This window comes from Mastigoproctus giganteus, chromosome 11, assembly GCF_048544385.1.
Source record: "Mastigoproctus giganteus isolate SK-2022 chromosome 11, ASM4854438v1, whole genome shotgun sequence".
Taxonomy (NCBI): Eukaryota; Metazoa; Arthropoda; class Arachnida; order Uropygi; family Thelyphonidae; genus Mastigoproctus; species Mastigoproctus giganteus.
In genome coordinates, this window is record NC_143585.1 from 158,742,779 (window position 1) to 158,768,582 (window position 25,804).

The 25,804-nt window shown below is 37.7% G+C and overlaps 1 protein-coding gene across 1 annotated transcript in view; it reads left to right on the top strand.

Moving 5' to 3' along the window:
* LOC150078534 (max dimerization protein 1-like) overlaps positions 1-21,371 on the top strand; it is a 204,232-nt gene extending 182,861 nt beyond the window's left edge. The window contains exons 6-7 of the mRNA XM_090384769.1: positions 6,890-7,073; positions 20,452-21,371. Of these exons, the coding sequence (XP_090240895.1) occupies positions 6,890-7,073; positions 20,452-20,594 (327 nt within the window). The 3' untranslated portion in view covers positions 20,595-21,371. The remainder of the gene's footprint in view (positions 1-6,889; positions 7,074-20,451) is intronic.
* Positions 21,372-25,804: the final 4,433 nt, after the last annotated feature.

Here is a 25,804-nt window from a genome sequence, read left to right on the forward strand (position 1 = left end):
TATTTCGAATGAACGGAGGGGTGAAATGGGAATGGGTTTTTTTTTTTTTTTTTTTTTTTGGCTTATGCATAAGCTTGCTTTCTTGCATCATATGCCTCTACTAATGCTAGAGGTTTATCAAATAGGGAGCTACATGATTTTGTAATAATAACTGAGAGCAAAGTGGCATAGAAATTGTTTTAAGTTAAATGTTAGGAAGGCACCTGGGGTGAATGGGCTCTATCCATTTAAATTGAAGGAGACAACTAAGCAAATCCTTAACTGTAATTATGAAAGCTTCCTTGGATTTTGTGGAGGTCCCCAAAGTCTAAGGAAGCTTGGACTTTGAGATGTGCAAATGTCTCTCCAGTTCACAAAGGGAGTCTAAGGGTGACACGAGTAATTAAAGCCTGTTAGTCTAATTTCTGTTCCAGGGAAAATAATGGAATCACTGGTTAAGGAAGCAATGCAAGATCATCCAGACAAGATTGCAGTTATAGTTTAGACTCAGCATGGGTTTGTTAAGGGGAAGTCTTGTCTGACAAATTTAATTGGATACTATGATGTGGTGACAAAGGAATTGGATTCAAGGAATAATTTTGATATTATACACTTGGATTTTAGGAAAGCTTTTGATACCATGGCATAATGAAGACTACTGTACAAATTGGAACAACATCATGGCATTAAGGGCAAGTTACTGCAATGGATAAAGCGATGGTTGAGTGGGGACGGCAGAGAGTGGTGGTAATAAATGGACACTGCTCTTCGTGGACTAATGTTATCAGTGGAATTCCCCAGGGTTTGGTATTGGGACCATTGTTGTTTTCGGTATTTATCAATGATATTGTTGAAGGTATATCAAGGTTAATGTCTAAGTTTGCAGACGGTACGAAGGTTGGCAGGGTTGTTAATGACAGTAATGATAGTACGCTACTGCAACAAGATCTGGAAAAGTTGAGCAGATGGGCTGAGAGATGGCAACTGAAGTTTAATTGACAAATATAAAGTACTGCATATGGATAGCAGTAACCCTAGAATACTGTATCAACCGGGTGGTAGGTGCTATCCTCGTGGTAGTGGAGAATGAAAAGGATCTTGGGGTAATTGTGCAGTCAGATATGAAGTTTTCTGAACAGTGCAAAAAGGCTGTGCAAATTAAGGGTAGCTCATGGTGTCTTGTCAGTGATATACAAGAATTTTGCTAACATGGATAAGAGGGTGATTGTCTCCTTGTATAAGGCAATGGTCAGGCCACACTGTGAGTACTGTATACAGGTCTGGAAGCCCCATTTTAGGAAGGCTGTAGAGCTACTGGAACGACTAAAAAAAAAGTGCAATGAGATTGGGGAGTGGAACTAAGGGTTTTTTGGTGTTACCAAGAGAGGCTTAAGTTCTGCAAATTGCAGCTTCTGGAGACTAGGCACCTGTGAGGGGATCTAATTGAGGTGTATAAGGCCTTGAATGGATTGAGCAAGCTCTATGTTAATGGGATTCTTCCTCTTGATTACTTCCCTGAGGGGAGCATAAATTCAGATTGAGGAGAGTCAGTTGTAGAATAGATGAGCGGAAATTCGCCTTTAGCCATTGGTTGTTTGATAGTAGGAACAAACTTCCATCTGTCGTAGTGGAGGTCAGCAACTGTAATAAGTTCAGGGCAGACAAACGTTTGGAGTGAATGGAAGGGTTTTTTTTTGGGGGGGGGGGTGGTACTATATAAGCTTGCTTTCTTGCATTGTATGCTCTTCTAATGCTAAGGTTTTTTTGTAAAGGAAAAATCATGTTTCACAGTTTTGGCACAGTCACTCATGATCTGGATCTAAGAAAAAACTTTAATATTGTGTATTTAGATATGAGGAAACATTTAAGTCAAACCTTCCTGAGTATTGGGTAAACTAGAACATGTTTGGATCAAGGTCGGGTTCTAGGATGGTTTGTAGGGTGGCTACAGGACAGGAGGCAGAGAGTGTGATCAGTGGTTACTGTTCACATCTAATGTTAGATGTGTGGAGTACCACACATTGAGGTTGTCACAGACATTCTCTCAGATATGCCAGACAAGCTGTAATTCCTACCTGGGAGTCTAAAATGCTGATGGAACTGATATTCGAGTGACACTCAATCAAGTGGACCAATTTCGGCAAAGTCCGGACGGTCTGTGACAGCCAAATCCTCTGCTTCCACCTTCACAATGGTGGTACTGTTAGTAATCCTGAGTATAACCTCCATGCACAAGTACATGGTGGTTGACCAACCACCCAGGTGTGAACCAATGTAAGCAGGGGTCGAGGTGTGGCACCCACACCATATGGGGGAATGCCGCCTCTCTACGTTACCAGGCAGTACTAGGTGGTAGAAGACCCTCATCGACCGGTGCAATACCACCACTTTGCTTATTGGAGGCTTGAAGTGGTGGAACCCATGTTTAGTCTCTAGAGTTAAGTTCCGGTCAACCCTTCCCTATCTCTTCCATCATGCAGTATGATTGATGACTTTTGAGGTTATGATGAACATTGTGGCAAGATCCAATATTCCTTACTTTTCGAGGATACAGCTCTAAAACGGTGTTCGCGGGCCGGCCGCTAGTTAGTACACCGGACCGAACCTATTGGTAACTCTCTAGGAGGCTTCCGGATCAGCTAGTGTATAATCTTGCTACCTCTACTCTGCCAGATAGTGACTGGAGGGAGTCCGAGGAGTGTGTATGCGGGGAGCATTGTCGAGGCCACGTTATTTCAAGGATCTAGGTATGTTCTTACCATGTCTACACCATATCCAAAAATTTCATTACTTCATACAGCATATCCCACCCACTTTTTCTTACTATTGAATACACCATGAATCATCAAGCTTATCTACGAAAGGATCTAAACCTCCCAATCACTTCCTAATTCATTTCACAAATATATGTGGTCTCAATTCTAATCTCAACAATGTCCATTTCCACTAGCAGTCTGCCAAACCCCATGTACTTTTTCTGACAGAATCTCAGTTATTGGTTGATTCAACTACTGCTCATCTCAGATGCCCAAATTATTTGCAGTATGATTCCTTTCGCCTCAAAGGTGGTACTTGTGCATATGTCCAGTCTGATATTCTCTGTCAGAGACTTGGCAATTTGGAATCTCCTCTCTTTGATCTTCTCTGGCTTAAAATCTCTCTACCTCATTGTGTAAAATTCATCTGTTGTCTCTATCGTTCTCCCAACTCCACTAATCACTTGGAGCTCTTTGACTTCCTCTCTTTGCAACTTGACTTTCTCCAGTCCAACTTTCCTAACAGTGAAGTAATTTTCCTTGGTGATTTTAATGTTCACAACTCCAGCTGGCTTCCATTTTCTAGTCACACCGACCCAGCTAGTCGAGATGCCGAGGCTTTTGCAATTAATAATGATCTTATACAGATTTTTCATTTACCTACGGGCGCCTCCGTAGCCAGTTGGGAAGGTGCAGCAGTGCATAGCACACGCTTCTTGATTAGACCAGGGTTCGAGCCCGTCACCACCAAATACGGAGGATGCGGAAAGGTCAAGGGAATGACCACTGCATATGGCCTTAGTTGCTAATGCTCCTAAAAACCAAATAACAAACAAACAACAACATTTACCTACAAGAATACCGGACAATTCTAATCATACAGCCAATACGCTTGATCTTTTTCTCACAAACAATCCTTCTAAGTACACGGTCGAAGTGAGAGGTCCTTTAGGCACTTCAGATCACAACTTGGTGATTGTCTCTTCTCCAATGGAACCTTTATCTCTTGGCAATTCCCAACCTCGTTTTGTTTGCCATTACAAGAATGCAAAATGGGATGACCTGTGAGTCTTCTTTTCCTTGGTCGGATTACTGTTTCAAAACTTCTGATGTCAACGTTTGCTCAGATCGTGTCAGTGAAATTATTTTTGCAGGAATGGAATCCTTTATCCCACACACCACTTTAAAATCTCGTCCTTTATCTAAACCTTGGTTTTCCAATAAATGTGCTAAGGCTGTTCAAGAGATGAATATTGCATATCGTAATTGGCTTGTTTCTAATTCTCCAGTTTAATTTTCTGCCTACACCAAAGCTCGCAACAATTGTAAAGCAGTTATTAATCAGTCCAAACTAGAGTTTGAACAGACTAAGAGTAGAAAACTTGCTTCTTGCCCCCCTAATGGTAGCCGAGCATTCAGGTCTCTTGCCAAAGCTATTGGCCACAACTTTTGCCCCTCTCTGCTCCCACCTCTGTCCAAACCAGATGGTTCTGTTGTCACTTCAGCCAAGGATAAAGCTGACCTGCTAGCATCCCATTTTTCTTCCAACTTGTGTATTAATGATCTTGGTAAAATACTTTCCACCATTCCCAACACGCTCCATTCAATGCCTCCTGTGGTCTTCTATCAATAGGACGTCAGAAGGATTTTGACGAATCTGGATGCTAAGAAAGCTCCATGTCCCGATGGTATTTATCCACTTGTTCTCAAAATCTGTGCCTCTGAACTTACTCCTATTCTTTGCCGCCTTTTTTCAATTTCTTATTCCAAAGGTGTTTTTCCTTCTGCTTGGAAATTTGCTCATATCCAGCCAGTTCCTAAAAAGGGTGACAAATCCCTCCCATCCAATTATCGTCCTATTGCAATTACTTTTACTCTTTCTAAAATAATGGAGAAATAAATTAACCGCCAACTCTTAAACTACCCAGAAACCTTCCGTTTCAACGATGTGATCAACAATCGCCAGTATGGATTCTGTCAGTGTCGATCCACTGGTGATATTCTGGATTATGTTACCCATTTATGGACTAATTCAATGGAAAGGTTCGGTGAAACACAAGTAGTTGCTCTTGACATCTCAAAGGCTTTCGATCGTGTTTGGCATAAATGTCTTCTAAACAAGCTTCCATCTTATGGTTTGCCAACTGTTTTTAGTAATTGGTTATCCAGCTTTTTCTCTGATCGCCCACTGAGGCAGGCTGATGGTAGATGGCTCTCTGTCCTCTAACTTCTCCACTAATGCTGGTGTCCCCCAAGGTTCAGTTCTTAATCCCCCTCTCTTTTCCTCTTGTATATTAATGACCTTCTTCCATTGACTGGAAATCCTATCCATATTTTTGCCGATAATAGTACATTGCTTTCCATTTTGAGAAACCTTGTCCTGCTCAATCAGCTTCAACTTCTCGAAAATCCGCTACCAATTCCTTAAATGCCGATCTTCAGGTAATTCTCCAGTGGGGCAAAGACAACTTAGTTGATATCAACCCTTCTAAAACTCAGTCTTGTCTTATATCTCGCAAAAAGGATTCTTCTGCTCCTATGCTTATCTTTAGTGACACTGCGATTTCTAGGCAAAATGATATATCTCTTTTGGGAATTACCCTGACTCTAATCTCTCTTGGCACAAGCACATTACAAATATTGCTCCCTCTACATCTAAGAAACTTGGTTTTCTCTTTCGCTGTCGTTTTACTTTTCTTCCAAACAGCTGATCACTCTGTATAAATCGCAAATCTGCCCTGTCATGGAATATTGTTCCCACATCTGGGGTCTTGCCCCCAAAACCTCTCTCAGGCTTCTTGATTCCATTCAGAAGAGGACAATTAGGTTAATTAATGATTCCTCTCTAACAGAGTATCTTCACTTGCTATCTCATAGACGTACTCTTTCTGCATTCCTCTTCTACAGATACTTCCATGGGCACTGTTCTTCTGAATTGGCTTCTATAGTTCCTGCTGTCTCTTTCAAAACAGTCCGAACACGTGCCGCCACCAGCCACCATCCATTTACTGTCCAACTTCAAACTGACAGAACCAACTTTTCATCTTCCTCGTTTATTCATTCAACTGCCGTTTTCTGGAACAACCCTCCTTCATACGTATTTCCTGAAAATTACTGTCTACAGAAGTCCAATGTCAACAAATATCTTCTCTCGTCTTCTCAACCTCCAACCCAAGCACGGTACTACTAATACCTCTCGTGTTTGAGGTTTACATAAAAAAAAAAAAAAAAAATCTAGCATTAGATGTGTGGTCCTCCAAGGAGCAGTATTGGGACAATCGTTGTCTAGTTTTTTTAAATGATATTATTGAGTGGGTAGTGGACATGATGTAAAAATTTGCAGATGATGTACAGATTGAGTGAGTGGTTAATGGTCATATTTCCTTCAGAATCATTGGATAGGTCTCAAGAATGGTCAGAAAAGTGGCAGCTATGTTTTAATTCAATGAAATTTGACTCTTGGGAATAGTAACTGCAAAATAACTTATTCTTCCTGGTGTTGAATTACATAACAATAGAGGAAGGGGGATTTGAGAGTTATGATATAGATGGATATGAACTTCAGTTTGCAGGTGGCAGGAAAGCCCATGGAGTCCTGTCAATAATACATTGATTGTTTGAGATAGGAAGATCGTAATCACACTGCATAAGGCAATTGTAAGGTTGCACTTGGAATACTGTATTGAAGCATGGGGACCGCACCTAAAAAAAAAAAAAAAAAGGCATTGAACTTCTTGAAAGGATCTGAAAACCAGCAACCTGCTTGGTTAGATCTGATAGAATGTACCTGTTTGAGGAAAGTCTTCAAATGTGTGGGATACAGAGTTACCAGGAACCTGAGAGGAGATAGTAAAATAAACAAAAGAAAATTTTTTGCCTGTTGCCTATAGTTGTGGAATGGGAAAATAGTTTAGACTAGATTGTAGGAAATTTCCTTTTATTTAGCAAATTTGGAGAAATTCAATCAGTTGAATAGTTACCTAGTTGAGGAGGAAAACACATAAGTAGTTTTTTTTTTTTTTTTTTGCTTTAAAAATTTTCACTTATTTGTTAAAATACACACTATCTTTTTTAAATATTAATATCTGCAAAGGTGTTTTTTTAGATGTTCTAATTCAGAATTATGCCTTTTTTTTTTTTAAATAAAACTGTAGAATCTTGAAGAAAAAGAGTGGAAGCATCAATTCCAAAAAGAACAGTTACTAAGGGAGCAAAGGTATTTAAGGCGGAGGTTGGATCAGTTTGGAATAAATTTAAATAGTGCACATAAAAGAAGAAGCATTAGTGAGTGTAGTTCATCGACATCTATATCTACCAGTTCATCAACCTCAGAAACAGGTGATTTTTCTCCCCTTTTAAAATGTTATGTAGGATAATCAATTTCAGGAAAAATTTTTATTTGCCCATGGAGTACAGTATGAACCAAAAGGCATAATGATTGTTATGATGTTATGAGGGACATTCAGTAAGTTATCTACCTTGACTATAAAATATGCTTGATATATTTAAAAAAAAAAAAACTGTAGTTTTATGATACTTGTAAATGGGTATCTTATTTGCTCAGGTCCAGCCCAATACAGTGAAGTAGAGAAGATTTAAAGTATCCAATTCACATGGATATCATGAAATTGAAGCATTGGGACACCATCAAATTTTTGATTGAAGAAGGAAATGAGCTAAAAGTTACTCATGAATGCATGAAAGCTGTATATGGTGATGCTGACCTGTCTTATTGCCATACTAAATTTCAATTTTTTTCCTAAGCAGGTTAAATTGAGGATCCATAGAAGCTGACTGCTACTCAAGATAATCAATAAGATAATGAAAACTTCAGGAATGTGCCAAAAAATTACAGACCTGGTTATTCAGGAGAGATTTAATAAAGTGTCTAATTATTGCCAGAGAATGTAATATTCTTGAGGGGTCAGTGCTGACTGTTCTCCTTGAACACATTGCTAAGTCAAGAATACTAACACCTTTTTGAAAACAGTACAGGGCTCAAATTTATGGATAACTTTACACATTCATGATGCAGATCCATAAGTATTTTTTTCAAAAATTGTAACTGGTGATGAAATAGATTCATGACTAATTACAATGGAAACAAACAACATAGGTCACCACTGCAGTGTAGAAGAAATTTTTTTGATTGATTACATGCCACAATCACTGGAGATGCCTATGCTGTTCTCAAAAATTTAATTGGACTATAAATGAACAAAGGAGAGGTGAAATTGACACTGGATAGCTTGCTTCATTATAACAATGCTTCACCACATAAAGTTATTACTGCTCTGGGAGATTGCAGATTTTAGGAGCAAGTGATGACAGCCTCATTTAAGCTCTGAAAATAGTTTTTCAGAGAACCTTTATTATTCCAGACTGGTATTTTCAGGTATTTTCTTTTTGCCCTTAAAATAGAGGACATGTAGAGGATATATATATAATATATAGGGGGGGGGGGGAGAGAGAGAGAGAGAGAGAGAGAATTACTGTTTGTTAGAGATAATTTTTTGAGTATGCCTTGTACATGAATCATTAAAAGAATTGTTGCTAAAGAAGCTGTTCATCAAGAACGTAATTAATATTGCTTGATTTATCCCAACTTTTGGTTCATATTATGTAGTCTTTTGTGTTTTTTTTTATCCTAATTTATTTGATATGCTATATTTACTTGAAAAGTAAAGTAAAATCCATACATTACTTCCTCTAACGACTTCAGTTTATTCACATAACTAATGTAATGACACACTTATTGAAAAGCAGCATGTCTGTTATCTTCTAGTTTACTGATAAGTTTAGTTTTCGTCAGGTTTTTTTTTTTTTTTTCTGTTATTTTTAAATTATTCAGGCATATTTTTTCAATTATACCTACCTAATTTAATGACATGACCTTAAAAGCCAATAATAATTGACCCTGCTCATGGTGAGCATTGTATGTGCACTAATGCTATGAGCATAGTAAATAAAGTTGGTCAATTTGAAGTAGTGGTCAGATCATCATATGCCGACGCTGTAGTGTATTGGAGACATGGTGTCCAACTTATAACAACTTTTAGCCTATTATAGCAGTTATATTCCTGTAGGTCTACTTTTGTTTTGAATAGTAGTGGCATGATGTCCTACATAAATGTGCAAAAAAGGACAGGCGGAATAGAACGAGGGTATGTTTGTCAGGGGCTAAAGTTGCTAACATAGCGGCAGCCCACAAAGGCAGAATGCACTGGTCCCAAAGGAACTAGTAGTTGTTGGTGACTATTGTCAGGGAAATGGGAAACATGCTTTGTAAAAAGGATAGGTGGAACAGGACCAGGGTATGTCTGCCAGGGGCAAAGGTTGATGACGTTGTAGAGCGGATATCAACTTTTAAGGGCACAAAAGGTGATATAGTTGTACACGTTGGCACTAATGATATTAAGACTAGGAGACCGGCAGAATTACTTAACAAGTACAGGTCACTGTTGAAAAAAAGCCGTGAATTAGGGTTGAATTTGAAATTGTCTGCAATTCTGCCCAGACACGATAGGAGGGAGTATATGATGAGAGCCCTGTCAATCAATTCGGCCCTGGAAGGATTGTGCAAGGCTCAAGGGGTAGAATTTTTTTCAGCCTGGTCTGTACTTGTTAACAGGAGAGACTGCTTCTACAGGGATGGGATACACTTAAATAGAAAGGGTGCAAGAATGTTTTCTGATGCTATCGAGGCAGTGTTAGGTGGGTCGGAAAACTGCTAGATTGGGGGGATACAAGGACTAATAGATTAACAGTAGCCACTGGCAGAGGTGAAAGTGATTCTTGCACTGCTTCTATTGGAATGAGCCGCAGCCTGGAAAATAAGATGCAGGATGGGGTACAAGATGCAGGATGGGGAAAATAAGATGGGGTACAAATAAACACATAGGTTGTGTTAGGGTAGCTAAGAAAAAGAACAGGTGCATGTATACTTGCGTGTACACCAATGCTAGGAGTTTAGTAAATAAATTTGATGAATTTGAGGTATTGCTCAAAACATCAACGGCAGATATTGTGGGGATTTCAGAGACGTGGTGTCACACAGATATAAGGAATGCAGAACTGGAATTTGGGCAGTACAATGTCTACAGAAAGGATAGACAGGATAGGAAGGGAGGAGGGGTTATGCTATTAGTTAAAAAATACATAAAATCCAAGGAAGTGAAGCCAGTCGACATTGCTGGACAGTGCAGTGTCGAGTCAGTTTGGTGTGACATAAGCATTGGGAGATCAAAATTGAGAGTAGGAGTGTGCTATAGGCCTAATGATTCTGATGAGTATAATAAGAAACTGTACGGGGAAATAGAGTGGGCCAGTAAATCAGAGAGTCTTATAATGGGGGATTTTAATATCCCAGATATTGAGTGGAATTTGGGGGCTGGTCACTCACACACTAGCAAGGCTTTTGTGGATTTATTGGATGATTGTTTTCTACACCAGCATGTTTGGGAGGCAACTAGAGGGAGTAATACTCTTGATCTGATTATCAGTAGTGATTCTTCATGCAATAAGAATCTGCAGATAAAGGAACCACTAGGTGGCAGTGATCACAGTGTGCTGAAGTGGGATTTACTCAAAGAGGTAACTACAATCAGTAGTAAAGGGAAGGGTTACTGCTTTCATAAAGGTGACTACGATGGTCTGAGACAGTATTTAAATTCTACACAGTGGGACCAACTGAAGATGTTACCAACAGCAGATTCAGAATGGGAAGCTTTCAAAGAACTTATCTTGGAAGCTACTAGGCTTTACATACCAACTAAGAAATATTGTTCAAGGTTTAGGCCTAAATGGATGACAGATGAACTAATGAGACATATGTCAGAGAAGAAAAAGAGTAAAATGTTGGGGGGGGAACAGAGCAAACTTAAATCACTATTTATACTACCAAAACCAACAGTAAAGTTGCAGAAAGCATTATTGCTACTTGCTAGAGTTATTAACACTAAGGTAAAAGCCATTCCAAAGCTTGAACGGAACAGTTGACCAGTAATGACCACAACAGCAATCTACTCATTCCTATGTAAGAACAGTAGTGGTGCCTGTATTCATTGTCATTGCAAACCTTGAAATGAAAGACAGCTATTAAATGGCAAAAGTGCCAGAAATACACTCACCTGATAGCCCTCAGAAATCTTCATAAAATTAATCCTAAATGGGAATCCATTGCAAAGTTTTACTATGAATAGAACACAAAAACGAGGAGCACTGTTATAGTGTTGCTTGTCAAGGGGCATCAGGGGTTCCCCCTAACTCTGCTATACAGAAATAACAGACAGGATAGGAGGGGGGAGGGAGTTATACTATTAGTTAAAAAGCACATAAAATGTAAAACAGTGCATCCAGGTGACATGTTTGGCCAGTGTAATGTTCAGTCAGTTTGGTGTGACATAAGCACTGGGAAAGCCAAAATTGAAGTAGGAGTGTGTTATAGGACTAATGACTGATGAGTACAATGAACAGCTGTATAGAAATAGTGAGCCAGTAAATCAGAATACTGGAGATTTTATCTTTCCAGATATTGACAGGAATTTGTGGGTTGTGGTCACTCATGCACAGCAAGACTTTAGTGAATTTAGTGAAGAGAGAGCAGTACCCTTGATCTGATTATCAGCAGTGATAACTCACACATTAAGAATCTGCAGATAAAAGAACCATTAGGTTGCAGTGATCACAATGTACTGATTTGGGATTTACTTAAAGATTTAAATACCATCAAGAGTAAAGGGAAGGATTTTTGCTCTTGTAAAGGAGACTACAGTGATTTCAGACAATTTTCTACTCTATGCAGTGGGACTAACTGATGATACTGCTATCAGCACATTCTAAATGGGAAGCATTCAAGGAAATAATCATAGCAACTACTAGACTTTTCATACAACTAAGAAATACTGATATCCTGCTCAAGTTGCTGACAAACTGAATAAGTATTTTGCATCTGCATTCACATGTGAGGGATTCTTTAAGGAGTGCATGCCAGAAGTTTATCAGGCCCTAACAAGGAGCTAAATGATTTTGTAATACCTGAGAGGAAAGTGGAAAAGAAATAGTTGAAGTTAAACGTAAAAAAGGTACAAGGGGTAGGTGGAATCAATCCAGTTATATTAAGGGAGGTAGCAAAGGAGGTAAGCATAAGCCATAATTATGAGAGCATCCTTGGATTCGAGGGAAGTCCCTGTGGTCTGGTGATGTCTGAATGTATCCTGAATTGACAAATGGGAATCTAAGGGTGTCACAAGTCCTATTAGCTTAACTTTTGTTCCAGTGAAAATAATGGAGTCACTGGTTAAAGAAGTAATGCAGGACAATCTGGACAGGAGCGTGCAGTTATACTTCAGTCACAACATGAGTTTGTTAAAGGGAAATCTTGTGTGACCAGTTTGATTGGATACTATGATGCAGTCACAAAGGAACTGGATGCATAAAAATAATTTTAATATCATATACTTGGATTTCAGGAAAGCTTTGAAAACTATTGCACCTAAAAGAGTGCTGTACAAATTATAGCAATGTAGCTTAAGGGCAAGTTATTGCTATGGGTAAAGGGATGGTTGAGTAAGAAGAAAAAAAGTGGTAACAAATGAACACTGCTGTTCATGGACTAATGTTATTAGTTGAGTTCCCCAGGTTTTGGTTCTGAACCCATTTGTTGTTTTCTGTATTTATTAATGAAGTTATATCAGGCTTAATATCTAAGTTTACAGATGATACAAAATTGGAACGGTGGTTAATGACAGTAATAACAGTATGCTATAGCAACAAGATCTAGAAAAATTAGATAGATGGTCTGAGGAATGGCAATTGAAGTTTAACATTAGCAAATGCAAAGTACTGCATATGGGTAGCAGTAATCTCAGAGTAAATTGTCAGCAGTAATCTCAGAGTAAATTGTCAGCAGTAATCTCAGAGTAAATTGTCAGCAGTGTGCTATTACACTCAGGAAAATGAAAAAGACCTGAGGTAATTGTGCAGTCAGACATGAAGTTCTCTGAGCAATGTAGATATGCAATTGCCCTTTCTCTCATGGCCATTCTCAACCTTGTGCTGTTTAGCATTACAAGAAAGCAAAATGGGATGATCTGCAAGATTTCTTTTCCTTGGTCAGATTACTGTTTCAAATCATCTGATGTCACAGTTTGCTCAGATCATGCCATTGAAATTATTCTTATAGGGATGAAATCCTTTATTCCATACACCACCTTAAAATCTCGTCCTTTATCTAAACCTTAGTTTTCCAGTGAATGTGCTAGGGCTGTTCAAGATAAAATATTGCATATCACCACAATTGGCTTGTATCCAAATGTCCAGGTTCATTTTCTGGTGTATTTATAAATAGCAATGAAGGCATAATTCAAATAGCAGAAAACTACTATAGAGAATTATACAAGGAGCGAGGCAATGATGCCAGCAGTGGGGAAGATGGATTGCAAATTAGTAACACATAGGACTTACCCGATATTCTTCCAGATGAGGTAGAACATGCTTTGAAGAAAATGAAGAATCAGAAAGCCCCAGGGGAAGATGAAGTTACTGTAGAGTTGTTAAAATTCGTAGGAAGAGACTTGGCACACAAACTGGCAAGACTCTTCACAAAATGCATTAGAAAAAGTGTGACGCCTAAGCAGTGGAATAATGCAATCATAGTTTTGCTGCATAAGAAAGGAGATAAATCAGAAATTGGAAATTATAGACCAATTAACTTGTTATCCCACATCTACAAGTTGTGCACAAGGGTCATTACTAACAGATTAGAAAGAATACTTGATTAGAATCAACTGAAAGAGCAATTTGGCTTTAGGACAGGATTCTCAACTATGGATCACCTTCATGTAATATCACAACTAATGGAGAAAGGAAATGAATATAAAACACCATTATGCCTGGCAGTTGTGGATTATGAAAAGGCATTTGACTCCATACAGCATAAGGAACTGGAAAGACAAGACATAGATACCCCCATGTATTATGATTTTGAAGAAAATATATGAGAATGCTACCTTTATTAGACTAGACAAAAGCAGTAGCAAATTTAAAATTGAGAAAGGAGTTCAACAAGGAGACACAATATCTCTGAAGTTGTTTACTGCTGCCCTTGAGGAAGCTTTCAGAAGATTAGACTGGTCGCAGATAGGAGTCAATGTGAATGGAGAGTACCTAAACCAGTTACGATTTGCAGATAACATTATGGTCTTAAGCCACGATCCCAAAGAATTAGAGGAAAATCTTAATCAGTTATTCAGAGTTAGTTAGGAGTTTGGACTAAAGATGAATATGGCTAAAACAAAAGTAATGATGAACAATTATGTGATAGAAAGGGATATAATGATTGAAGGAGCAGTAATTGAAAAGGTGGAGTCATATACTTATCTGGAACAAGTCATCAGCTGTAATAATGATAAATGGCTGGAAGTCGAGAGAAAAAATGCGCCTCCGTAGCCAGGTTGGAAGGAGCAGCAATGCATAGCACATGCTTCTTGATTAGACCAGGGTTCGAACCTGGCACCACCAAATATGGAGAATGCGGAAAGGTCAGGGAATGAGCACCACATATCCCGGAGCAATATGGCCTTAGTTGCTAATGCTCCTAAAAACCAAATAACAAACAACAAACAAACAAGAGAAAATAAATTTTGGATGGATAGCATTCAGGAAATACATTGTCACATACTGAGGAACAATATTCCAATTTGTCTGAAACAAAATAATGAACCAATGTACCCACCATGACTTATGGAAGTGAAACTTGGGCACTCACCAAAAGAATGGAAGAGAAGCTGAGAACTACACAGCGAAGAATGGAATGAATTATATTGGGAATCAGACTGTTAGATAAGAAGAGAAACACATGGAATAGGCAGCAAACTCAAGTAAAGGAAATTCTTATTGAAACTAAAGAAATAAAATGACCTTGGTCAGGACACATAGCTCGAAGACATGATGACAGATGGACTAAGAGATTAACAGAATGATACCTAAGAATAGCTAGAAGAAAACCTGGAAGACAACGACGGAGATGGACAGATGAAATTCATGAGTTTGTGGGTAGTAAATAGATGGCCATTGCACAAAACAGAAGGAACTGGAAAGTTGCTGGAGAGGCCTTCATTCTGCAGTGGATTAAAAATGGCTGATGATGAATGTATCAACTTGGTGGTACTACATTCAGGGTAGTGGAGAATGAAAAGGACCTGGGGGTAATGGTTGCAGTCAGATAGGAAGTTTTCTGAGCAGTGCAAAATGGCTGGAAGAGTAGCGCATGGTGTCTTGTCAATGATATACAGAAATTTTGCTAGCAGGGATAAGGATCTGATTGTCCCCTTTTATAAGGCAATGGTCAGGCCACACCTCAAATACTGCATACTGGTCTGGACGCATCATTTTAGGAAAGATGTAGAGCTGCTGGAACGAGTACAGAGAAGAGCAATGAGATTTGTGAGGGGAACAAAGGGTTGGTGTTACCAACCTTTAAAAAAAGAAAAGAAAGAAAGGCTTAAGTTCTGAAAATTGCAGCTTCTGGAGACTATGCACCTGCAAGGTGATCTAATTGAGGTGTATAAGACCTTGAATGGATTGAGCAAGCTCAATGCTAATACTACTCACCTGAGGGAGCATAAATTAAAATTGAGGAAGGACAATTGTAGAATAGATGTGCGGAAATTTGCCTTTAGCCAGCGGGTGTTTGATAGTTGGAACAAACTTCCATCTTGTAGTGGAGGTTAGCAACTTAAATAAGTTCGAGGCAGAAGTAGACAAATGTTTGGAGTGGATGATTGGGTGAAATGGGAATTGTGTGTTTTTTTTTTTTGGCTGATGCTATATAAGCTTGCTTTCTTGCATCATATGACCCTACTGATACTAATGCTAATTTCTCCACTTGTTCTCAAAACCTGTGCTTCTGAACTTACTCCTGTTCTGTGTTGCTTTTTTCACTTTCATATTCCAAAGGTGTTTTACCTTCTGCTTGGAAATTTGTTAATATCCACCCAATTCCTAAAAAGGGTGACAAATCTGCCCCATACAATTAATGTCCCATTGAAATTACTTCTGCTCTTTCTAAAGTAATGGAGAAATAAATTAACCATCAACTGTTAAACTATCTAGAAACCTTGCATATGATCAACGATCAGCAGTATGGATTCCATCGGTGTTGATCCACTGGTGGTATTCTAGCTCGTTTTACCCCTCCATGAACAAATTCAATGGAAAAATTTGGTGAAACTCAAACAGCTACTCTTGACATTTCAAAAGCTTTTGATCATGTTTAGCATAGAGGCTTCTAAATAAGCTTCTATCTTATGGTTTGCCAACTTTTTTTTTGTAATTGGCTATCCACTTTTCTCCTTGACAGCTCACTTTGGGCAGTGGTTGATGGCTCTCTGTCTTCTAACTTCTCCACTAATGATGGTGTTCCCCAAGGTTCAGTTCTTTCTCTTGCTCATTTTTTCTCTTGTGTATTAATGACCTTATTCTGTTGACCAGAAATCACTTCCATAGTTTTGCTGATGATAACCTGTTGCGTTCCATCTTCCAGTTTGAGAAACCCTGCACAATTAGCTTTAACTTCTTGAATATCCACTCCCAATACCTTGAATGCTGATCTCCATATAATTCTCCAGTGGTCAAAGGTAACTTAGTTGAATTCAATCCTTCTAAAATTCAATGCTGTCTTATATTTTGCAAAAAAGGATTCTACTCCTATGCATATCTTCAATGACACTTTGATTTCTTGAAAAGATCATGTATCCCTTTTGGGGATTACCCTGACCTAATCTTCCTTGGCATTAGCACATTACAAATATTGCTTCCTCCTGAACCAAAAAAACTGGGTTTTCTCTTTCTTTCTTGGCATTACTTTTCTTCCAAACAGCTGTTCATTCTGAAGAGATCGCAAACCCTACAATGGAGTATTCACACATCTGGGGCAGTGTCCCGAAAACCTCTTTCAGCTTCTATATTCCATTCAAAAGAATGCAGTTAGGTTAATTAATGATTCATGTCTATCAGAGTCTCTGCACTCTCTGTCTCATAGATGTTTTGTTTCTGCAGCATGCCATTAATATAGATATATCCATGGGCACTGTTCTTCTACCCCAGTCTATATTCCCCCCCCCCCTCTCTCTCTCTCTCTCTCTCCTAAAGCAGTCCGAGCACATGCCAGAACCACTCAAACAGCCTTTTACTCTTCTACTTCATATTCAAAGAAACAACTTTTCTTTTACTTTTCATTTTTTTTCATTTATTCCTTCAGACTTCTGTTTTCTGGAACAAAAACTCCCTTCATACATATTTGCTGAAAATTAGAATCTACAGAAATACAAGTCTAATTTCAACAAGTATTTTTTTTATCTTCTCAGCCTTCAATCCACACATGGTACTAAGTACTATAGGCTCTAATACCTCTCATGCTGCCGACTGGTCTAGCCGGGTAGGTAAAGTGCCTGCCTGGCAACCCAAAGGTCGCGGGTTCGATTCCCGCCTCGGGCTTGGATCAAAGTACTGCAAAAACCTTGGGAGGTGCATTATGGCCACAGAAGCCTATGTGCCAACAACTACCAAAAAAAAAAAAAAAAAACCCTCTCATGCTTGGGTTTCTCATATTAAAAAAAGAAAAAGAAAGAAACACAGGTTGCCAGGATGTATAAGGAAGTGGTTGTCTCATTGTGTAAGGGAATGATCAGGCCGCATCTTGAATACTGCATACAGGTCTGGAAACCTCAATTTAGTAGTAGTAATGGCAAATGATGCAAGAAAGAAAGCTTATATAGCATCCGCCAGAGGAGGGGGAAAAAAAAAAAAAACAGAGTTCACTCATCCATACCTCTCTAAGGATTTGTCTAGTTTTCTCTTAAATTTATTCAATCCATCCATTTCCACAACAACAGATGGAAGCCTGTTCCCACAATCAATTACCAGCTGGCTGAAGGCAAACTTCCGCTATTTATCCTGCACATCCTTCCTCAACTTGAATTTATGCCACCTCGTGTGTTGTCTCAGTGAGTGGAAGAATACCATTCACATTCAGCTTCTCAATCCATTCAAGAATTTAAACACCTCAAACGGATCTCCCCCCACGTGTCTGGTTTCAAGACACTGCAATTTGCAGAACTGATGCCTTTGTAGGTAAGAGCACCCTTTTGTTCCCTTCACCAATCTGGCTGTCCTCTGCATTGCACCTGTTCCAACAGATCTACATCTTCCTAAACGAAGACCTCCAGACCTGTATGCAGTACTCAAGATGCGGCCTAACCATGGCCTTATACAAAGGGATAATCACCTTCTTATCCCCACTACCAAAGTTTCTGTATATCATTGACAAAACCCTATGAGCTGTCATGGCAGCATGTCTGCACTGCTGAGAGAATTTAATGTCTCACTGCATAATTTCCACCCCAGATCTTTTCCATTCTCCACTCCTCTCCTCAGTATAGTATCACACAGTTGATACATTAATCTGGGGTTACTGCTATCCCAGTGCAGTACCTTGGATTTGTCAATGTTAAACTTCAACTGCCGTTTCTCAGCCCATGACCCAGTTTTCCCAGATTTTTTTTGCAATAGCTCACCCTGATGACTGTCATTAACCATCCTGTCAGCCTTTGTATCAACTACAAACTTAGACATTAAACCTGATATATCTTCATCATTAGTCCACAAAGAACAGTGACCATTGATAACAACTCTCTGTCTTCTTCTACTTAACCATCCCTTTATCCATGACTTGCCCTTAATGCCACATTGCTCCAGTCTGCATATAAAAGACAGCAGTCTTTTATTTGCAGCAGTATCAAAAGTTTTCCTGAAATCCAAGTATATGATGTCAAAATTATTTTTTGCATCCACATCTTTGGTCAACATGTCATAGTAACCTATCAGATTGGTAGTCAAGACCACCTCTTGCAGTGTAATTGCATGACTGTCCAAATGATCCTGCATTATTTCTTTAATCATTGAGAGATGTTAAATTCCATTATTTTCCCTGCAACAGATATCAAGCTGTGCAGTGGTCTGCACATTTTTCTGCTCCTGTTCTTTTTGGTGTAGGAATAAAGATGGATCTCAGAAAGTCAAGCAGAAGGTTTCCACCATTGAGGATATCATTGAAAATATTGAGAAGCTGTTGTTTTCCTCTTGTTCTGAGGTACTTGAACTTTTTGGCTGGGATGTTATCAATGCCAGTTGCTTTGTTATTGTTCATTGACTTAAATCTTCTGCTCCAGTTCTTCCATCATAAAGTCTTGATGTTCACCATCTGTTTGGATGTTGTCATTTCTTAGTTCTCTGTCCTCATCGCAGTATAGTTCCCTCAGATATTCTTACCATCGGTCCTTTTTTGTTGCTTGTCCACTATTTCCCTGTTGTTTTTGTCTAGAATGTGATCTCTTGCACAGTTTCTCCTGATGTTGCAAAGTTCCTTCACTTCTTTGTGGACTAGACATTCCTTATGCTCATTCTGCAGATATTCAATTCTTTTGCATCTCTTCTTTATCCATATCTGCTTTACCTTCCTTATTTCCATTCTAATCAAACTGTCTTTGTATCTTGTATTTTTCCTCATCTTTGTTCTTAAAGTTGCTCTAGTATCCCCATTAGCTCTAGTATCTCACTTGTTATCCATTGCTGTTTGGCTTTTCTTTGGGACCATCGAAAAGTTGCATTTGCAGTGCCTGTCATTATCTTCTTGAACTGGGTCCACTCCGATTCTGGGTCTCCATCTAGCAGAACAAAATTACTAGTCTCCATTCGCTCTTCCATTATACTTGTGAAATTTCTCCCATATATGCTGGCTGGCTAAGTTTTTCTTTGTTCCAGCCTTTCTTTTGTCCTTTCCTCTTGATTGTCTTTAATTTTATAACCGGCTTCCCTATTAGTGGACGGTTGTCTGAACTGATATCAGCTCCAGGATGGGTTTTGATGATGTTTCAGAATCTTTGATTGGTAAAAATAAATAAATAAAAATACAGAGTTACAAAAGATAAAAGTTGCTTGTCGGTTGTTTAAAAATGACAATCTAAGCTCTAAAACTTTCACTCAACAGTAAATAGGTTTCACATACAAATCATGAACCTCAGTAAATGAGCAATTCATTGTTTATTATCAGTAGGTTGTTAATATTTTTTTTATGAATAGCAGTTAGAAAATTCCACAAATTTAACAAACTTAACAGTGATGTACTTGGAGTGCAGTACAAACATTTGACTCTGAAGTGAGGTGAAACCTTGACCCTATAAAATGAGCTCTAACATGATACTGCGGAAAATGGCAGGTCCTGAGAACTTAAATTTTCACGTGGTTTGCAGGATTCACCCATTTTCCTAAGCATAGCCAGATAATGTGTAGTGCCATTTGAGAGGGATCAATTGTAATTAAATTATAACATAATCATTGTATTATTAGGTAATTTTTTTTTATATAATAACAATTGCAGTCATATTTTTTAAATTAATTATAAATTGAGTTACTCTGAAGCTTTTAACTTTATTTGTTGGTGCCCATAATGAATTGCCACCTGTGGCCATGGCCACATTTGCCTTATCCTAGGTTATTCCACTGACAGTATGTAGATGATTCATGAATTGAGTCCTTGGCATAGATTCAGAGATTTTAAATCTTTTTAACTTAATATATTTTAATTTAAAAGCAATCAGTATTATATGGCATTTTATCAAGTTCTTTATTTATTTAACATATATATGTATTTTTTTAGATGAAGTGGACATCATAGGATACAACAGCAACCAGAGTGATACAGATGACCACAGCAGCAGCAGCATTCAGAGTATGAGTAGTGATGATGGTGTTTCAATCAGTACTAAGCGGCTTTCTCTTACTGAAGATGGGTCCATTTAACATTGCCCCCCCCCCCCCCAAATCCTTCTGGTGAATAGCACAAATAGACTGTCCAATTGTCTCCTCCATTGATCATCGCAATTCTGACATTGTACCTTGTTGGTAACTTGTGGTGGCCAGGTTGGAGAAACTGTTCAAATTTCAACTTGTAATTTTAATAAAGAAAAATACAATTGATTAACGATAATTGCTTGCATTTAAGAATGACATAAAGAAAAAACTTGGGTTCTTGCAATTTGAATGTAATTGTTGCTATCAAAATGTGGAATATGTGTGTAATAAGTATATGCATGATGATAATGGCCTGCCTCTTCTGTGCACAAACTTTATAGAAACAACATCATGGTGAAGTGGAGAACCTACTTTTCGTGAAGAAGCATATTGTTTTGTTATAGATTGGTATTTCTATATTAAAAGAATTACAAATATCATATTCTAGCAGTGATCGACACTCTCTGAAATTGTATCGGGGTGCAGTCTTTCTCCGAAAGTTTATATTTCGGTAGGTTGCTCTTAAAAATATTTTTAAAAGCAAATGATCAAACAAATTATTTATTTTCTACATTAGTATTTCATAGTAAGTCACTGAATTGCCAAAATACAGTGGAGCAACAGCTGACAGAATGTAGCTCTAGAATTATTTATTTGGAACATAAATATAAATGTTCTTTTACAGAGAATTTCATGTTTATATATATTTTGGAGGTAAATTGTTTTTATATATTGAGTTATTTAAAGCTTCTTCATATATTCTATTTGATTAGAAATATTGTTTTTTTAAAACTGTTAAAGGGGGCAGGGGAGAGTTATGGATTATTTTAGCCTGACCATTAAGTTTTCTATAATTCATTATAAATTTGTTTTAGTCAGCATAATTTTGCACCTTATACATATTTCTGTATGCATCCTTGTACTGTGCTTCTCTGTTCATATTTATTGGAGCACTATGCCAAAGGAATGTATCTGCTAATTTGAAGCAAATGATTTAATTTTTTTTTCACTTAATAATGCATATCAGTACACAGTTTCACAAATTGTAATTTATTTTGCAGGCTTTTAAATATATACAAAGAATTTTGCGGGCAAAATCTTATGCTATTTATTGTATTTGCATGCAAGTGATGTTTTTATCTGGTCTTCACACTGCCGACTGGATTTGTAATAAAGGTTGCAGGATTATATTTCAATGCAGAAATGCAGTGTTTCTATGTGGTGACCTCATTTTCTTTTAAATTGCAAGCCAAAATATAAACCTTTATTTAAAATGATTAAATGAGTATCATTTGACACAAATAAATGACCTACTTTATAGTTAACATATTTTGAAAAAAATTGTTTTATTTATGATAAATTATTAATTACATAAAATTATTTTACAGTGAAATTTGTTCATGATTTTTTCACAGTAATATGAAAATATTAAGATAGACATAACTGTATCTGATGTTGCCTAAGAAATTAAGGTATGGTAATTAAGGGTGTATTTTATCTGTGATGCAGACTAGAAAATGTATCACAGAAATTAGATATGGATAGGTAAAGCAGATATGTTTTCCTCACTCTAAAAATCTTTCACTATCTCTTTTCCTGAAAGATAATGATCTTTGGGATATTGCATCTATCAATACCAGTGATTGCTCTGAGCACTTTTAATGTTAATTGTTATTTCTGCTGGTTTAACCTGTCTTGGTTTTCACCAGCTGTTTTGAATTTAGTGCTGCCACAGTTACAGATAAACTATTCCCATTAGACATACTGGATACTTCAGGTGTCTTAAAAAAAATGTCAGAAAAAATCTGCAGAAATAGTGCTAGGTTTTAGTAATGTGTTGATCCTGTAGAGCAGGCTGTGAGCCAGCGTTGATGTATGGTTTAATATGTATACAGCATGTAGGCTTTGCCTCTTTTGATGTTTCCCTTTTTCCAATTAGTGAAATCATATGAGCAGAATTATCTGGTTGCAAATCAGGAGTTTTAAGAATTCCAATTGAAATTAGGTGGACATGGATGTAAAGTAATGATCCATTTATATGGAAATTGTGGTTCTCAGTTCTTATTTAATTTAATCTAATTTTTTTTTTTTTTTTTTTTTGTTCTATACAAAAATTAATTTTTATAAAACAAAGGTTTTGATAACACATGAGAAAATATTATGCCATCATGCACTATTTAAATAATTTGGGTATTTAGAACTATTTAAACTCTGCATTTGTCATTCTTTAAGTGACTAATTGTTTTAGCGAGAAGGGATGACAGATGCAAGTCTACATTGCTGCAGCCTGTGGAGTATGGTTCTTCATTAGATGTCTTTCAGAATTTGTCTGTATATATTTTATGTACCTAATATTATTGTTTCTGTTTTCATTTTATTAAAATAAAAGTTTATTTAATGTACTGTGTATCTTACTGTCTTATTTAATATCAGAACGTATACAGTATTATGCATTCTGTAATAGAATATAAAATTAATATGAAAGAGAAAGCTGATTATTCATTATGAATAAGAATGAAAAAAACACAAACTGCATGAAGTATTTGTATAACTTCATTGTATCAAATGAGTTACCAAACTCAACCAGTTCTCTATATATACAGCTGTTGAACTGAAGTGATGTTTCTAAAATAGGGTAGAATAATATAGAAAAACTAAATAAACAGTAGAACCTCATTAATACAAACTTGATTTATTCATAATTCTCATTTATATCAGTAGTAATGGCAAATGATACAATAAAGCGAGCTTACATAGCATCAGCCAAAAAAAAAAAAAAAAAAAAACCCCGAGTTCACCCATCTAAGGATGGGTGAACTGTGTTTCCTAGAATTTGTGTAGTTCTCATTTGAATTTATTCAACCCATTCCACTTCCACAACAACCAAAGTAAGCCTGTTCCAACAATTAACCACTCACTGGCTGAAAGCAAACTTTAGCACATCTATCCTGCAACCATCCTTCCTAAACTTCAGTTTATGCCCCAGCAAGTGTAGTCTCAGCAAGTGGAAGAATACTATTAACATTCTGCTTATTCAATCCATGCAAGGCTTTAAACACCTCAATTAGATCTCCCCTCAAGTGTTTGGTCTTCATCATCATCAGCCATTTTCAATCCACTGCAGGATGAAGGCCCCGCCAGCAACTTATGACCAGACTCCTCTCCAGGTGACTGGTCTTAAGATGCTGCAATTTGCAGAACTGATGCCTTTATAGGTAAGAGCACCCTTTTATTCCCTTTACCAATCTGGCTCTCCTCTGAACTGCACCTGTTCCAACAGATCTACATCTTCCTAAAATTAAGGTCTCCAGACTTATATACAGTACTCAACATGTAGCCTAACCATGACCTTATGCAAAGGTATAATCACCTCCTTATCCCTACTAGCAAAGTTTCTATATATCATTGACAAAACCCCATGAGCTGTCGTGGCAACATTTCTGCACTGCTCAGAGAATTTAATGTCTGACTGTCTTTTTCATTCTCCACTACCCTGAGTTTATTACTGCATACAGTAGCTGCTGGCAGAGGTAAAAGTGATTCTTGCACTGCTTCTATTGGAATGAGCAGCAGCCTGGAAAACAAGGTGTGGGGGATTTTGGAGACTGCTTAGAGTCATCGCAGAACAAGTAAATACATGGGCTGTGCTAAGGTAGCTAAGAATAGGAACAGGTGCATGTATTCTTGCATGTACACCAATGCTAGGAGTTTTTGTAAATAAATTTGATGAATTTGACATGTTGGTCAAAACATCCAAGACAGATATTGTTGGAATATCATAGACATGGTGTCCCACAGATATAAGGAATACAGAATTGGAATTTGATGAATACAATGTGTACAGGAAGGGAGGAGGGGTTATGCTATTAGTTAAGAAACACATAAAATCTAAGAAAGTTGACATGGATGGACAGTGCAGTGCTGAGTCAGTTTGGTGTGACATAAGCACTGGGAAAGCAAAATTGAGAGTAGGAGTGTACTATAGGCCTAATGACACTGATGAGTATAATGGACAGTTGTACAGAGAAATAGGGTGGGCCAGTAAATCGGATTGTCTTATAATGTGGAATTTTAATTTCCCAGATATTGCCTAGAATTTGTGGGTTGGTCACTCGCACACTAGCAACGCTTTTGGATTTATTGGATGATTGTTTTCTACGGCAGCATGTTTGGGAGTCAATCAGAGGGAGTAATACTCTTGATCCGATTATCAGTAGTGATTCTTCTTGCATTAAGAATCTGCAGATAAAAGAATCACTAGGTGGAAGTATTCACAGTGTGCTGATGTTGGATTTACTGAAAGAGGTAATTACCATCAGGGGTAAAGGGGAGGGTTTTTGCTTTCGTAAAGCTGACTACAGAGGTCTGAGACAGTTTTTAAAGTCTATAAAGTGGGACCAACTGATGATGTTACCAACAGCAAATTCAAAATGGAAAGCATTCAAGGAATTAATCTTGGAAACTACGAGGCTTTTCATACTAAGAAATATTGTTCAAGGTTTAAGCCTAAATGGATGTCAGATGAACTAATGAGACATGTGGCAGAGGGGAAAAAAAATGTATGGGATACATAGAAATTAACAGGTGACACAAAAACCTATGAAAGATATAAACTGGTCTGTAATCAAGTCATAAAAGGAGGTTAGGCAGGCAAAGGCAAATTACGAGAAATCTTCCGCAAAGGATGCAGAGAAAAACAGCAAGGAGTTCTTTACTTGCGTAAAATCTAGAAGGAAGGGAATGAATCAGATCGGTTCAACGGTTGATGATCCTCCTCAGGTAGCTAACAAACTGAATGCATATTTTGCATCTGTATTTACACATGAGTTATTCAGGGAGGGGAATACTAGAGTTGTATTAAACTATGTTAGTGAGTTAAATGATTTTTTAATAAATGAGAGCAAAGTGGAGGAGAAATTGTTGAAGGTAAACAAAAAAAAAGGCACCTGGGGTGGACGGGATCTATCCACCAAAGGAAGTAAGCAATTCCCTTAGCCATAATTATGAGAGCTTCCTTGGACTCAGGGGAGGTACCCATGGACTGAAGATGTGCAAATGAGAACTCAATTCACAAAGGAGGATCAAATGGTGACACAAGTAATTACAGACCTGTTAGTTTAACTTCTGTTCCGGGGAAATGAATGTAGGCACTAGTTAAAGAAGCACTGCAGGATCATGTAGACAACACTTCAGTTATATAGTTTGGACACAGAATGGGT